This window comes from Dysidea avara, chromosome 1 (assembly GCF_963678975.1).
Source record: "Dysidea avara chromosome 1, odDysAvar1.4, whole genome shotgun sequence".
Lineage (NCBI taxonomy): Eukaryota > Metazoa > Porifera > Demospongiae > Dictyoceratida > Dysideidae > Dysidea > Dysidea avara.
In genome coordinates this window covers 3335915-3351403 of record NC_089272.1, presented here as the reverse complement: position 1 = coordinate 3351403, position 15489 = coordinate 3335915, and the positions used below count along the sequence as shown (strand labels likewise).

At 37.5% G+C, this 15489-nt stretch overlaps 1 protein-coding gene across 1 annotated transcript in view; it reads left to right on the top strand.

Moving 5' to 3' along the window:
* LOC136252408 (uncharacterized) overlaps positions 1–6611 on the top strand; it is a 44379-nt gene extending 37768 nt beyond the window's left edge. Inside the window, exons 4-10 of the mRNA XM_066045158.1 lie at positions 1362–1499; positions 1561–1770; positions 3341–3478; positions 3540–3746; positions 3796–3933; positions 4819–5022; positions 6436–6611. Of these exons, the coding sequence (XP_065901230.1) occupies positions 1362–1499; positions 1561–1770; positions 3341–3478; positions 3540–3746; positions 3796–3933; positions 4819–5022; positions 6436–6611 (1211 nt within the window). The remainder of the gene's footprint in view (positions 1–1361; positions 1500–1560; positions 1771–3340; positions 3479–3539; positions 3747–3795; positions 3934–4818; positions 5023–6435) is intronic.
* The last annotated feature ends 8878 nt before the right edge of the window (positions 6612–15489 follow it).

Sequence of the window (15489 nt, the reverse complement as noted above, 5' to 3'; positions counted from 1 at the left end):
TGGTCACAAATCATGGTGAGGCTACAGTACTCAGTTAAATTTATAAATGTAGCTACACAATAGCACTGGAATTCTGAGCCATCTTTAATCTGAGGAGTCCACATACCAATATTTAGAAATGCTACAGCTATTTCTGATGCATGAGCAATCAAAATTTTGGTTGGTTTTCTTCTTTTTTCTTCCACACTTTCCAAAAACCAATGCAAAACACAAATATTTTATCTGATTGAGTTGATACATAGCATGCCTATAGGACAAATTTCAGTACCGAGTTTTGTGCAAATACAATAACCATGTCCACTGTTACAACCACTTGTTCATGTAAAAGACCAATTTGTTGTCACTGACAGCAATTTTTATCATTCACCATTGTAGAGAGTTCAGCCAACCCTGTGAAAAATTCACATACATACAAGTCACACTATAAAGAGATCAGCATCAAACAAGTCACCATGTAAAGAGAGTTTAGCCATAAACAAGTCACTCTGTAGAAATTTCAGCTACAAACAAGTCACCATGCAGTGAAGTCACCATGCAGTGAAGTCACCATGCAGTGAAGTCACCATGTGAATAAAGAGTTCAGAGCCTGCCTTAATCTTAGGCAGGGTAGGCAGCCTGCCTAAAGTTTCAGGGCTGAGGGGGACTCCGAGCATCAAAAAAGTGGCCTCAGGCTTACAGATTGCATGTACATCTATAAAAGGCTATTCATACAGCCAATTGCATTCAAATTTCCCTTACTCAGCCATACACTAGTGAACAGTTTTAGGCATTCCCAGGCTATGAATAGCCTTCTATCAACTTATCATTACAGAACAGCACTTATGTCGTCATATCAAAAGCACGCAGGAACATTCTCTATTGTTCTACTCACGTGCAGAGCTGATTCACATAATAGTAAGTATTTAAAAACAAATATGGAGGGACAGTGCCGTGTCGGTTTGGGTGTCTGTTTGTATTGTGACCAATTCATGTGAGTTGTACATTACTTAGGATAAGGTGTACAGTGTATTAGCTGTGGTTTGTTGTAGTTTGGCTGTTCGCCATTTGCCGCACCTTGACTGCGCTGCTTTGGCGCATCCTTCATTTTGCACCTCTGATTTGGTGCAACTGAGTGGTTCTGTAGTAGCTAAACTGGATGGAAATTGGCACTAAGATATTGTTCATGATAAAGGTGATTGAACGGGCGAGACTCAGGGGTAGCACTGGTTCTTCAATTGCGAAGGTCTCGAAATCAGCTAGTTGAAGAGCTGGAAGATTGCCGTACAGTGCTATAGAGCTGGAAAGATATCTGTATATTATAATAAGTTACACAAACACTTCTGATATGTATTATAATTATGTATGTATACGTATGTGCATAGCACCACAACTGAGCTTTAACCAGTCAACATACAATGTTGATGAAGATGATGGACCAACACAACCTGTACTAGTTCTCAGTAACCCATCATCAACTGATATTACTATCAGTGTGTTTAGTACTGATGGATCAGCTACTGGTAAGGATACATTATTACCTTCAGCTTTAACCCACTGAAGATTCCTGTTTATAATTTACAGGAGGAGGTGTTGACTACAGTTCTGGACCATACATTGTGACAATACCTGCTGGACAGATCAGAGTTCCATTTGATGTTCCAATAAATGATGATAAAGTGTTTGAGAAAAAAGAAGAATTTCTCCTCACAATTGATCAATCCTCATCACTCAATGATGTGATTGTTGATAGTCCAAATGTAGCAGATGTGAGTATATCAGATAATGATAATGGTAAGTTAATATTCTCTCATTAATGTTATCTTTATGATTACAGTCAGTCTTGTTCAGCTGTCACTTGTTTAATTGCAGGGTGTATTTATTCAAGTTGATGTGTGTACATTGCCACAAAACACTGTAAAGGTGCTCTATTATCTGCCTATTATATGGGACGCAAACTGATAATTAGTGTATATTTACTGTCTAAACTGGCAAGAGTTCATTAAGATAATTTCTTGCAATACTATTGTGAGTGCGGTTTAATGTTTTTCTGTTCAACTGGAAAATCATGTTCAATAAGTCAATTTTTATTTCATTGTAAAATAGATTTGATATGCAAAAATATGTAATATGAAAAAGTTTTGCCAAAAAATTTTCACACCACTTGACTTAAAAGTTTGCAATAATTAAAGTTTCTGAGCATCAATTTACTGCCTTTAACACTGTAGCTTTCAACTAAGACATATGAAGCTTGATAGAAAGTGGCTAAACAAAATTAATATTTTAGCTCTGTAACTACCATATTGCAAAATAATAATAGAAAACAGTCACGTATAAATTTCCTTCAGTGTTGTTTGAAGAAGTTTGCAGATATTGACAGCAACTTGTGTTGTGAATTAACCCTGCAGATTAGTTTGTAAAATTTACATCGTTTCCATGATTATACCACAACACTGTCCATTTTTGTAGCAAACTTCATAATCATGGCATTTTTACATGATAGTTTACTATGAATTATTGCATGAGAGTAAAACAAATTATGGTTGTTACAGTATCATCACAACAAATACGACTCCACCTGGTAAGTTTAACCGGGAGCATGCTCTGCGGCCGTATGATGGCTGGCTGCATCTGCCTGGTACTGTTACTAATATGTGTTTCTGTCAGTGATAGAATTATCTTTCTCGATTCATGGTGAAGACACCAGCTTTTAAAACCAATGTATTGGATGGAACGATTGCCTTCATGTATGAAATTGTATGTCTCTTGAGCAGTACATTCACCCAAAATTCATTGCAGCAAAAAAACAAAAAATGTACAGTGAGTTACCACTTCTGGGAAATACACCAACCAGATTTGGGGATGCTACTGGCCACACACTACCTCTTACCACTTCTGGGAAATACACCAACCAGATTTGAGGATGCTACTGGCCACACACTACCTCCATACAAAAGAAATAAACCACTTTGTTTAATTAAATTAAACATGACAACAAAATTATACGTGTTCTGATGTTATTATAAAGAAAACGAATATATTATGCAGGGAAACATTAGCAATGGAGTGATAGAAACTGATGATTGTCTCAAGCAAATGAAACTGTGTTACACAATGGTACATAAATCTGGAAATGTAAAATTAATTTGTCAAGCATTTAAAAAAAGTAGCAAACTGTTAAGGCAGGCTATATGATATTCGAGCTCCTACATTTTAGTTTCCAGGTAGTGCTGATGAAATAAAACAAATACAATCAAGAGTTATTGATTCTTGATATAATACATGATAGTATCTAGTTGCAGTTGAAAGCTGTGGTAATTTAGATAGGCATCTGGTTATAATTGAAAGCCAAACTTTATTACAGAACCAACTGTTAATTTCAACCAGTCAACATACAGTGTTGATGAAGATGATGGACCAGCACAACCTGTACTAGTTCTCAGTAACCCATCATCAAGTGTTATCACTATCAGTGTGTTTAGTACTGATGGATCAGCTACTGGTAAGGATACATTATTACTTTCAACTTTAATCCATTGAAGGTTCCTGTTTATAATTAACAGGAGGATGTGTTGACTACAGTTCTGGACCATACAATGTGACAATACCTGCTGGACAAATCAGTGTTCCATTTGATGTGCCAATAAATGATGATAATGTGTTTGAGGAAAATGAAGAATTTCTCCTCACAATTGACCAATCCTCATCACTTAATGGTGTGATTATTGGTAGTCCAAATGTAACAGTTGTGAATATATCAGATAATGATGGTGAGTAATTGGTAGATGAAAGTACATTATTCACACATATTAAATCCAGTACCCAGTGTAAGTTTCAGCAACTCGTCATATAGAATTGGTGAAAGTGATGGATCAGTACAACCAATGCTTCTTCTTAATGTTCTCTTGTCTACTGATATCACTGTTAGAGTTTTTGCTGTTAATGCATCAGCTGCTGGTGAGGAATTTTTTATTACAATAAGTTATATTATTTTGTTGGCAATGAACTGTAAATGAATTAGTTAATTGCATTTGTAGCCAGATTATGGAATATTGATTGGCTTGTCACTAGGCTCTTACTACGTACCACTAGCACAAAATAGATACTGCCTACATTATTAGGCTACAGTGTAACTGTTTTTACCCTGACCTTACCATATAACCTGTCAGATCCGATGTAGGTTATCGCACAAATCGAGGTATCTTCGCTGTTTTAGAGACCTGAGGAATGGCACAATAATCACCGAGGGTGAAGCCCGAGGTGTTTATGTGCCATTCCGAAGGTCTCTAAAATAGTGAAGATACCGTGGATTTGGGCAATAACCAATTTAGACTATGGCTCGTACGGCTCTGGTCACTGCCAATAATGGCGGCTTCCTGATCAAATTAGTGTTAAAACAACTCACTGGTAGGCTTCCTAGATGAATACAATCATCTCTATTATCCAGCGATGTTTTCTTCACACTCTAGTGATGATTTCTGATGGCTGTTGTGACTGGAATCCAGCTAAACACGTGATGTATGTGACAAAAACATTTGTCACGGGTATCTAACCAGTTTAGATACCTACCCGCGGGTATCTATTGGATTTTAAATACCTCATTAATGACCAAACTTCAAAGCATACTATGCGTACCATAGTCTAATTCTATTTTACAAACATGCAATAGTCAGTACTATTCATCAGTTATACTGAAAGAGTACTGGAGTTACTGAAAGTGATGTTTTGATATGGGTAGTCTTGCAAGGTAGCCTTGTAAGGTAAAAGAAATGCAAAATATGCATGTCTTGCACGTATTTTGCTTCATCTAATTAATCGTGTAAGATTTTTGTATAATTTTAGGAAATGTTGACTACAGTTCTGGACCTTACAATGTGACAATACCTGCTGGACAGATCAGTGTTCCATTTGTTGTTCCAATAAATGATGATAACGTGGTTGAGAAAAATGAAGAATTTCTCCTCACAATTGACCAATCCTCATCACTCAATGGTGTGATTATTGGTAGTCCAAATGTAACAGTTGTGACCATACTGGATAATGATGGTAAGTGCACGTACTACATAAAATTAATGTAACCTGATTCATTGGCCCACTAGTAAGTTTAAAATAACTCCAGCACAAAATGGCATAATTACTAATATCGATATTGCTGAAATTTGGCCAATAAACTGATTTCTGATTAATTAACAATTAATCGGTGCACTACTAGTTGTGGGTATGTGACAGTCAAGGCTTTTCACTGGGAAGGCACTGCCATTTCATCAGTGCTTCTAGTGCTACCAGGGTGTGTAGGTTGGTATAGAACTTTGAACTGTGACCCTTAGTATGTTTCTGAGAGATATACGTATAATTCCTGAGGGTGCTATATGGCCAAAAAGAAAGCATGCTATTTTCAACCCTTGCTAGTCTGCACACCCAACCTACACATCCATTTGTAGAGACTTGTTATACAACGATAAAAACTATACAGTATTTAAATAGCTTAAAATTGTAGAGGCATTTTCTAATTTGATTGATTTGATTTTTGTTTAAATTCATAATGTACCACACTGAGTGGGCAGTTCAAAGGCATCGTGAGTGCTATAATACATATATAGCACTGCTGCACTAACCACAGTGAGTGCATTATAACGTATAATGCACTGACCTGCAATATATTTATATTGCACTGGCTGTGGTTTTGCACTACATTGCACAAGTGCCATCGGATAAGGCTGCTATGACACCTCACCTAATAGGTGGCAAGGTGCTGCACTGTTTACTCAAATTCTTATAACCTAACATGCGAAATTCAATTGTGGGGCCTTACAGAGAACGTCACAACTACGTTATACATGTGATTAAAAAATAGCCAATGGCGATCACAGAGGCAAACACGGCAGATAAAACTCTATTTACACACACACACACACACACATATATATATATATATATAAATGTAGTTGCATACCTTACTAGTTTGATCGAAGCTTCCACCTTAATAAATCGCTTTTAAAATAATATTGTTGTATTTGATAGTCACCATAACAATCAATTGTGGCATTGCCATGTGATTGTATGGTCAAGGCCATGCTTGATACGTAATTATGTCATTAAGGGATTGATTTTATTTAGACATTGTTTAATTCAGCTCGACTGGTGCCTTTTGGCAAATCGCATACACTGTAACTACAACTTACCACAGTGACTGGGCCTGGGCATGTGAGCACAAACTACACTCCATCGCACAACAGGTCATATCTCAGTAACGGAATGACATATTTGTATTTCTGTCACTTGTACTATACAGCCTAGTATAAATAAGTGATGAAAATTTCATGACTATAGCATATTAATGGTATTAAAAGTTATGAGTCATGAGCGTTTGAAAAAGTTGGCAAATTTTATGTGCCTACATGCCCTGTTTTTGCAGGCCCGGTCACATATTGTACTTCATATTTACTGACTACATTATAGCACCAACTATGAAATTCAACCAGTCAACATACAATGTTGATGAAGATGATGGACCAGCACAACCTGTACTAGTTCTCAGTAATCCATCATCAACTGATATTACTATCAGTGTGTTTAGTACTGATGGATCAGCTACTGGTAAGGATACATTATTACCTTCAACTTTAACCCATTGAAGATTCCTTTTTTTTTAAATTTACAGGAGGAGGTGTTGACTACAGTTCTGGACCATACAATGTGACAATACCTGCTGGACAGATGAGTGTTCCATTTGATGTTCCAATAAATGATGATAACGTGTTTGAGGAAAATGAAGAATTTCTCCTCACAGTTGGTCAATTCTCATCACTCAATGGTGTGATTATTGGTAGTCCAAATGTAACAGTTGTAACCATACTGGATAATGATGGTGAGCTACTGTAGTAACACACAGGCTCAAATCAGAGATTTCAAATCACTATTCCTTTTGTAAACTGTTTGCACTCAAATAACTATCACTTGTCCACTAATAAAGTAACATCAACATCTTCAATTTCCATTTTCATTTGAGTGGTTTTAAAAGTTCATTCACAGATTGTGTGATATCTTCCAGTAATTCTGATACATTGCATATGTAATTTCCAGTTCCCCATAATTTCAACATATGGTATAGTAGAGTAGTATCAAACAGTGATGTTCCCCCTAAAATGAATGTCACCTGTCAAAACACTGCCATAAAAACTATAGAAATATCATACATGATGAAAAGCACCATTAAGAGTGTAGCTAGTGTAAATTCAGGCATTAAAATGCAAAAAGCCAAATAATATATTAATAAATCTCCTGATTTTAGGTCTGCCAGTCAGCCTGCCTGCCTGACCACAGTCACTAGGCTAGAAGCCAAATGAAGTAGTGCATGGCCACCATTTCATGCATGCCACAATAGATACTTCTAGCTGCACTTAGTATATAAAGCAATTACGTGGCATTCACACTCTTAAGCAAACAGGACACTCTGCCTCACCCTTAAATGATCAGAGCCTGTGAACATTTCCCATAATGATCTAGCTGCAACATACTATAGCATTTAGGTCTGAGTCAAACATGCTCAAAATTTTACCCAAAATGCTTTCAGGCAATTTTTCAATTATTATGCTCTTCAGTGTTCCCATTATGCTTGAATTATGCTCCTTGTTAGCAACATTTCTTACAACTATATCTTGGAACATTATATTAATCAGTGAATACTGTATTATAGTATTTCACTACACAATGACTGTTCTATTAGACAGTATCAATCTAAGGAACTATATTATGTATAAATAATGCGTTTGAGTGCTCTATTGCAGTTTGAAGTTTCCACTGACTGCTATATTAGGGAGTATCAATCTTTTTCATGGAATTAAGCTCCATAGTTTGAAATATCCATCTTAAGTGCTAGCATTATGCTGGCATGGCTGTGGGCTTGGCTACCCACAATTAATTACCTCAGCCTGCAACCTAAGTAATTAAGTTTGTTGGTAGTCTCGTCCACATCGTCCTTAGGTTTCTAAAATTAACAATGTAGCACCTTGTTTGCTCATTCTAACCAATACTTAAGTGAACTAGTGTACCCATATTCCAACACTAACCTCCTTGTATCAAGGTTTTAATCTAAAGATAGAGATACTCAAATAAAGCTGCTATAACAAAAAGGTAAACTAGTACAAATAGAAGTAGGTTCTAGCAATAAAAAGTAGTGAAACAGGAGGTATGAACAATGATCATAGCTAATGTATTTCAACATAGCTATGTGGAAAAATCCATGCAGCTACCATCATTCAAATCTCTTGTTTCACTATCTTTTATTGCTGGAACCCTACTTCATTATTAAATTACTAATTTACCCATCTATGCTAATACAGTGGTTGAGACCTCAATTACCTAACTGTTTAAGTCAAATGCAGAAGAAGTTGCAGATCCCATCTATTGTAACTCATTTGGCACATGCTATAGACTGCGTGTTATTAGAGGATTGAATCCCCACTGGGTCTTGGATGCTTTTTTTTCTGTGTTTGGTACAATTTTAGTGCAGAATTTTGACTCACATATGTACAGGCTTCAGTATTCTGTAGTGAAATCTACTGCATTTACGTATAATGATGATGATAAAACTATCATGTATATATAGTTCCATTTACCATCACTAGTGTACAGTATAAACTTTTGTGTATGTGTCAGCTGGTGATGGTTAGTTGTTATGAGTATTTTACATTACAATATAGTTCCTATCATTAATTTCAACCAGTCATGGCAGTCGATGTACAATGTTAATGAAGATGATGGACCAGCACAACCTGTACTAGTTCTCAGTAACCCATCATCAACTGATATTACTATCAGTGTGTTTAGTACTGATGGATCAGCTACTGGTAAGGATACGTTATTACCTTCAACTTTAACCCATTGAAGATTCCTGTTTATAATTTTCAGGAGGAGGTGTTGACTACAGTTCTGGACCATACAATGTGACAATACCTGCTGGACAGATCAGTGTTCCATTTGATGTTACAATAAATGATGATAATGTGTTTGAGGAAAATGAAGAATTTCTCCTCACTATTAATCAAGCCTTTTCACTCAATGATGTGATTATTGGTAGTCCAAATTTAGCAGTTGTGAATATATCAGATAATGATAGTAAGCCAGTAACATTAGATCTATTTTTATAAATTAAAAAACTATTAGTTTTCACGTATACCAGGCAAACCGCCTAGAGCAATGAGCTGAAAGCAACGTTGAAACCGGGTCACTACTGCTGACCCGGATGACCCACTGACCCGGATAGCAATCCGGGTCAGACCCGGATGTGACCCGGATGTGACCCGGATTAACACGTCTAGTCTCGGGTGAGCGAACGAGTCTACATTTTGAGCGTTCGATTCGTGTTGAGTAAATATTGCAACTTCAGCCTAGCTGTAGGTTGAAGACCAAAAAAAAAAAAAAAAGGTCTTCACCTACTGACAATAGCTACCCTCACCATAGATACCCTCAGTTTCGTGCTACATACTGCACTTACTAACAAATAGGCGTGGCTGACCATATGTCGGTAATTCAATAAGTGGGCGTGGCTCACGAAAGAGCTACGCAATAGCGTTTATAAGTTCCACGTCGTCAAACGAACAATTTCGTTTCTCACGTGATCCAATCCGGGTCAGACCCGGATAAATTGTAAACCGGGTCAGACCCGGATGACCCGGAGAAAATGTGACCCGGATGACCCGACCCGGTTTCAACGCTGGCTGAAAGTCAGTACGTAGCTGGAATAATCATCATAGAAAGTTCTTGCAGTAGTAAAGAAGAATTGGATTACAAACCATTGAGTTATGATTCGAAAGGCTACTTAAGTGTAGCAAATGCGAGATCGAGATACTCTAATAGAACAGTCACCCTAATAGAGAATTTAGCTACGTTTATAACTTAGTCAAAGTTTGAGAGTTCCGCTGAACTAGAGAGCTCCTGTAAAACTTGGAACAGGCTACTGAAGGGATTCCACCCCGGTCAATTGTCATTCCTCCTTCGTGCAGCATCTGACACTCTACCCACCGCTGTGAATTTACAGAGATGGTCCATCCTATGTGAAGCGAAGTGTTTGCTTTGCGATTCACGGCGCCCAACAACTGCTCATGTTTTAAGTAGCTGCCCTGCAGCATTAAATCAACAGCGGTATACCTACCGTCATGATCAGGTTCTTCGTGTTTTGGCCACTAAACTTTCTGAAGCATTTGCTGACATCCCATTTGTTAAAGTGTTTGCTGATATACCTAATTTCCATGCAGACAATTCTCCACAGTCTACAATTCCGATGAGTCTCCTTATTACATCTTCCCGTCCAGACATTGTAATATATAATTCCCAGAGTTCTTCCATCACTCTGTTGGAACTAACATGCCCTCTGGACTCCATCCATCACATCCAGTCTGCTCGCAATAGGAAGCAGAGCAAAACTGAGTATCTGCAGCTGTTGGCTGAATTTGATCGCCTAAATATTGCTAACTATTATGACACCATTGAAATCACGGTACTTGGTCATTTTCAAGTGTCTTCCATCAAGAATTTATCTAGTTTGTTAAACTTTGTTCAAGCTGATATAAGGATTTCGAAGCACATTATTAAGGAATGGTTAGATGCTGCTGCCTCTGCCAGTATCTCTGCCTCTCAGAGAATTTTTCTAGCACGAAACTGTACAGAGTGGTGCACAAATTAGACAGCTTTATTTTTGTAATTACAGTAATTAGTCTTTTTTGTTGTTGTTGTTTTTACCTTGCCATGCCCACGGTGTAGTCCTCTACTTTTTGTGTTCGCATGTTGTCCGAGGTTTCACATGCCTATTTGTTTTGTTGTACATCTTTTCATCACAATTGTTAATGATGGTTATCTAAAACTCCATTCTATTATATTACATTGCAAGATATTCTGTACGGAATTCAGCTACAAACAGTTAATCTGATAGACAATTCAGCTACATGCAAGTCACCGTGTAGAGAGTTCATCTAGAAACAAGTTACCCTGTAGAGAGATCAGCTAGAAGAAGTCACGTTGTAGAGAGTTCAGCTGCAAAGAAACCATCATGTAGAGAGTTCAGCTGCAAACAAATCACTCTGTAGAGAGTTCAGCTACGAGCAGATCACCCTGTAGAGAGTTTAGCTACAAACAAATCACCCTGTAGAGAGTTCAGTTACAAAGAAACCACCATGTTGAGAGTTCAGCTGCAAACAAATCAGAGTTCAGCTAGAAGAAGCCACCTTGTAGAGAGTTCAGATGCAAATAAATAACCCTGTAGAGAATTCAGCTACAAACAAATCACCCTGTAGAAACATCAGCTAGAAGAAGTTACCTTGTAGAGAGTTCAGAAATCACCATGTAGAGAGTTCAGCTGCAAACAAATCACCTGTAGAGAGTTCAGCTAGAAACAAGTCATCCTGTAGAGAGATCAACTAGAAACAAGTCACCCTGTAGAGAGTTCAGCTAGAAGAAGCTACCTTGTAGTAAGAGTTCATAATATATACAAGTATAAGAAAAAATGGGAATTTTAAATTAGATTAGGGACAATGTATAATGCTGCAATACTCAATGCACAGTAGGGATATTCACTTCTTATTGTTTTACAGTATTTGGACATTACGTACTACTCCGATCCAGCTTGTTTCTGTACTTTTTATTGCAGCATTATACATTGTCCCTAATCTAATTTAAAATTCCCAATTTTTTCTTATACTTGTTTGTGAAGTTTTTTTTGCAAGCTCATGACCACTAAATATCTGCTGAGTTACTCACAGCACTATTGTACTAGATTACGACTCATACAATAACAACTGATCAGTGGTCGTGGCTCTACATAAGCCTGCAGACAATAATGAACGTGAATTCGTGCATATCTACATGGGCGTGGCTACCATATGTCTACAGACAGTAATTTACGTAAGTGGGCGTGGATTCGTGCATACCTACACTGCTTGAAGTATCTTAGTTTACTATAGTGGTATATCCCCAGTATATGGAACAGTTAATTGTTAGTTATTTTAGTAGTTTTTCAGTAAACCCGCATTCACTGATGTTTTACTGAGAGTTTAAAACTTAGTAAAATAATTATGTTCCATATACTTAAGTTTACTGACACTTTACTATCAGTATAACTACAGTAAGGCATCTTAACAAATTAGTAAACTAAGAACCTTCAAGCAGTGCTACACACTGATGAATGGACGTGGCTACCATATGTCTACAGACTGTAATTTACGTAAGTGGGCGTGGCTCACGAAAGAAGCAGAGCTACGCCATGACGTGTGGTAACACATCCACATTTAATTATTCGGGTCTGACCTACGTGCTAAATTATTTTATTTTCCAAACAAAATAAAATAATTTAGCACGTAGGTCAGACCCGAATAATCTTGCTTTACAGATTATTCGGGTCTGACCTACGTGCTAAATTATTTTATTTTATTTGGAAAATAAAATAATTTAGCACGTAGGTCAGACCCGAATAATCTGTAAAGCAAGACCTGGGTGACTCGACTCGGTTTAACATTAATTGTTACTAATTAAACTATATTTATTGACTTACATAGTTCGCCGTGAGTTGCTCTCTCTGATCGATATCAACAGCGAGTCTGACGTACGCGTGTTTTTGGTACAACCGGCGACCACGAGTATTCGAATAGTTTGAAGCAATATACACTGATATGGAAGCCGTACTGTAGTCTATTAACACTCCGCGGTAGAACCTTGACTGATGGAAAGAAGGATAAAAGGTAGGGTACTGATGAAAGCCGGAATGGAACGGAACGGAATGGAAACAATCGGGACGCGCGCCAAGTTTAAAATCGTTTAAAACAGATTGTGCACTATTTCCAACTGTCACACAACAACTAGAATTATGCTAGAATTAGTTTGTTTCTGTTTATAGGCATGCTAGTAATCGTTCGCTGGAAAGGTCTATTAAATGCCCACCACGTGGCAAGGTGTGTGTAAATAAAATCCATCCAGTTTAGTTTAATCCTGATGTAGAAGTACTTCCTTACCATTCCAAAAGGTAAACTACTGTAGTATTTTCATGTTGTAGCGGTATTCAAGCCTTTTTGTACAAGTGTCGCTGGTTTTCTGAAGCATCTATAATTCTACCATTATTGGCAGCGATTTACGAGAGTTAGCAAACTGCAGTATGTTATATTATCAGTGCTTACAAAAATAGGTTAACAGCTTAGCTAAATGATCGCTGTTTAGCTTAGACGATTGTACAACGCATTCTTGCAGTGGGCATTAAATAAAACCGTCGAGCAAATGCTTTCTAGCATGTCTGTAGCAGAAGCGAACTAATTCTAGCACAATTCTAGTTATTGTGTGAAAGTTGGAAACAGTGCACAATCTGTTTAAAACGATTTTTTAATTTGGCGCACACCCCCTATTGATTCCGTTCCGTTCCATTCGGCTTTCATCAGTACCCTAAAAGGTAAGACAATAGCGCAAGCATTGTATGTTTATCAATATACCAAAGGTTTTTTCTTAAGCGATCTAGAAACGTTTCTGCGAAAGAATTAGGGCTGTAGCTGTAGCCAGTTTTCCGCTACGCTTGACTGAAGGCGTCAGGCAGGCAGGCAGTAGAAAATTCCATTGACTAATTAAAAAAAAAATTCTGTAGCAACTGGACGGAAACGTTTCGGGTCGATCTGAAGACACTTTTGGGCTTGGTTTTACCCAACCAATACTGTCATGTCTTTGTGAGGAAAAATCGCGGCAGGTTTTTGGGTTATATTATATCATGGATCGCCCCCACACCTTCGATGTCCCTAATATACAGTACTATCGTACTGTATGATATATTTAGGAGAGTATCCAACGCCTGTATTACCCCTTCAAAACACACTGCGTAATAATTGTGCAACATTGTGTAACATATCTGAATATTTTAGTATAATTTCGGTAAACTCCAACAAATGGCTTTGCCATGAAAGACTTGTTGATAGGCATTGATATACCAAAGCGAAGACCTGTAAGCATTTCAAGGTCCTTATAGCTCTTGAAGCAAGTTAACACCTTTGGTGACGACGACTATTGCGTAACATTATAACGCAGTGTGTTTTGAAGGGGCAATACAGTGTTGGATACTCTCCTAAATATATATGTATTATGAACTCTTGCTTGTAGAGAGTTCAGCTACAAAGAAACCACCTTGCAGAAAGTTCAGCTGCAAACAAATCACCCAGTAGAAAGTTCAGCTATGAACAGATCACCCTGTAGAGAGTTCAGTTAGAAACTAGTCATCCTGTAGAGAGATCAGCTAGAAGTATCACCTTGTAGAGAGTTCAGCTACAAACAAATCACCTGTAGAGAGTTCAGCTACAAACAAATCACCCTGTAGAGAGATCAGCTAGAAGAAGTCACCTTGTAGAGACTTCAGCTACAAAGAAACCATCATGTAGAGAGTTCAGCTGCAAACAAATCACCCTGTAGAGAGTTCAGCTATGAACAGATCACCCTGTAGAGAGTTCAGCTACAAACAAATCACCCTGTAGAGAGTTCAGTTACAAAGAAACCACCATGTTGAGAGTTCAGCTGCAAACAAATCACCTGTAGAGAGTTCAGCTAGAAACAAGTCATCCTGTAGAGAGTTCAGCTAGAAGAAGTCACATTGTAGAGAGTTCAGCTACAAAGAAACTACCAAGTAGAGAGTTCAGCTGCACACAAATCACCCTGTAGAGAACTCAGCTACAAACAAATTGCCCTTAGAAAGATCAGCTAGAAGAAGTTACCTTGTAGGGAGTTCAGCTACAAACAAATCACCCTGTAGAGAGTTGCAAACAAGTTATCTGTAGGGAATAATTAACATGTAATAAATGTATTATTATATATAATTTGTACATTTACTGGTAAATTAGAATTAGTTAAAGTATTTAAAAACTTCTTCACTTTTCTCTTGTTCCTGTGGTAAAGAAAAAAGGTAGGTTAAAAAAGCCCCAAAGCCGGCCATAGGTCGGCTTTTGGGTGTACAAATACAAAAAGAAGTGAAATCTAATCAAAAACAGCCAAGCTGTAAAAAAAGAGTGCGGCCCTCAGAAAGGCTATGGTGAAAAAAGATCTGAAATCCAAGGTGGCGGCCAAGAAATCCAAGGTGGCGGCCAAGAAATAGCTGTGATGGTAGGTTAATGGTAAAAATTTTAATAACGACAATTCAGGTGAATTTGGACCAAGTGGCACAATATTAACCTGAATTGTCGTTATTAAAATTTTTACCATTAACCTACCATCACAGCCATTTCTTGGCCGCCACCTTGGATTTCACATCTTTTTTCACCATAGCCTTTCTGAGGGCCGCACTCTTTTTTTACAGCTTGGCTGTTTTGGATTAGATATAGTATTACAAGTAGGAAAAAAATTAGGATTTTTAAGTTGGATTAGGGATTGAGGAAAATAACAGTGAAACAAGGTAGAAAAACAAGAGAGGTTGTCTATACCTGCAGATATGCATACCGATAGACATTTAATCCTTATACTCCAGTCTTTAACCATGACTGAATTAGAGATTAAATGTCCCTT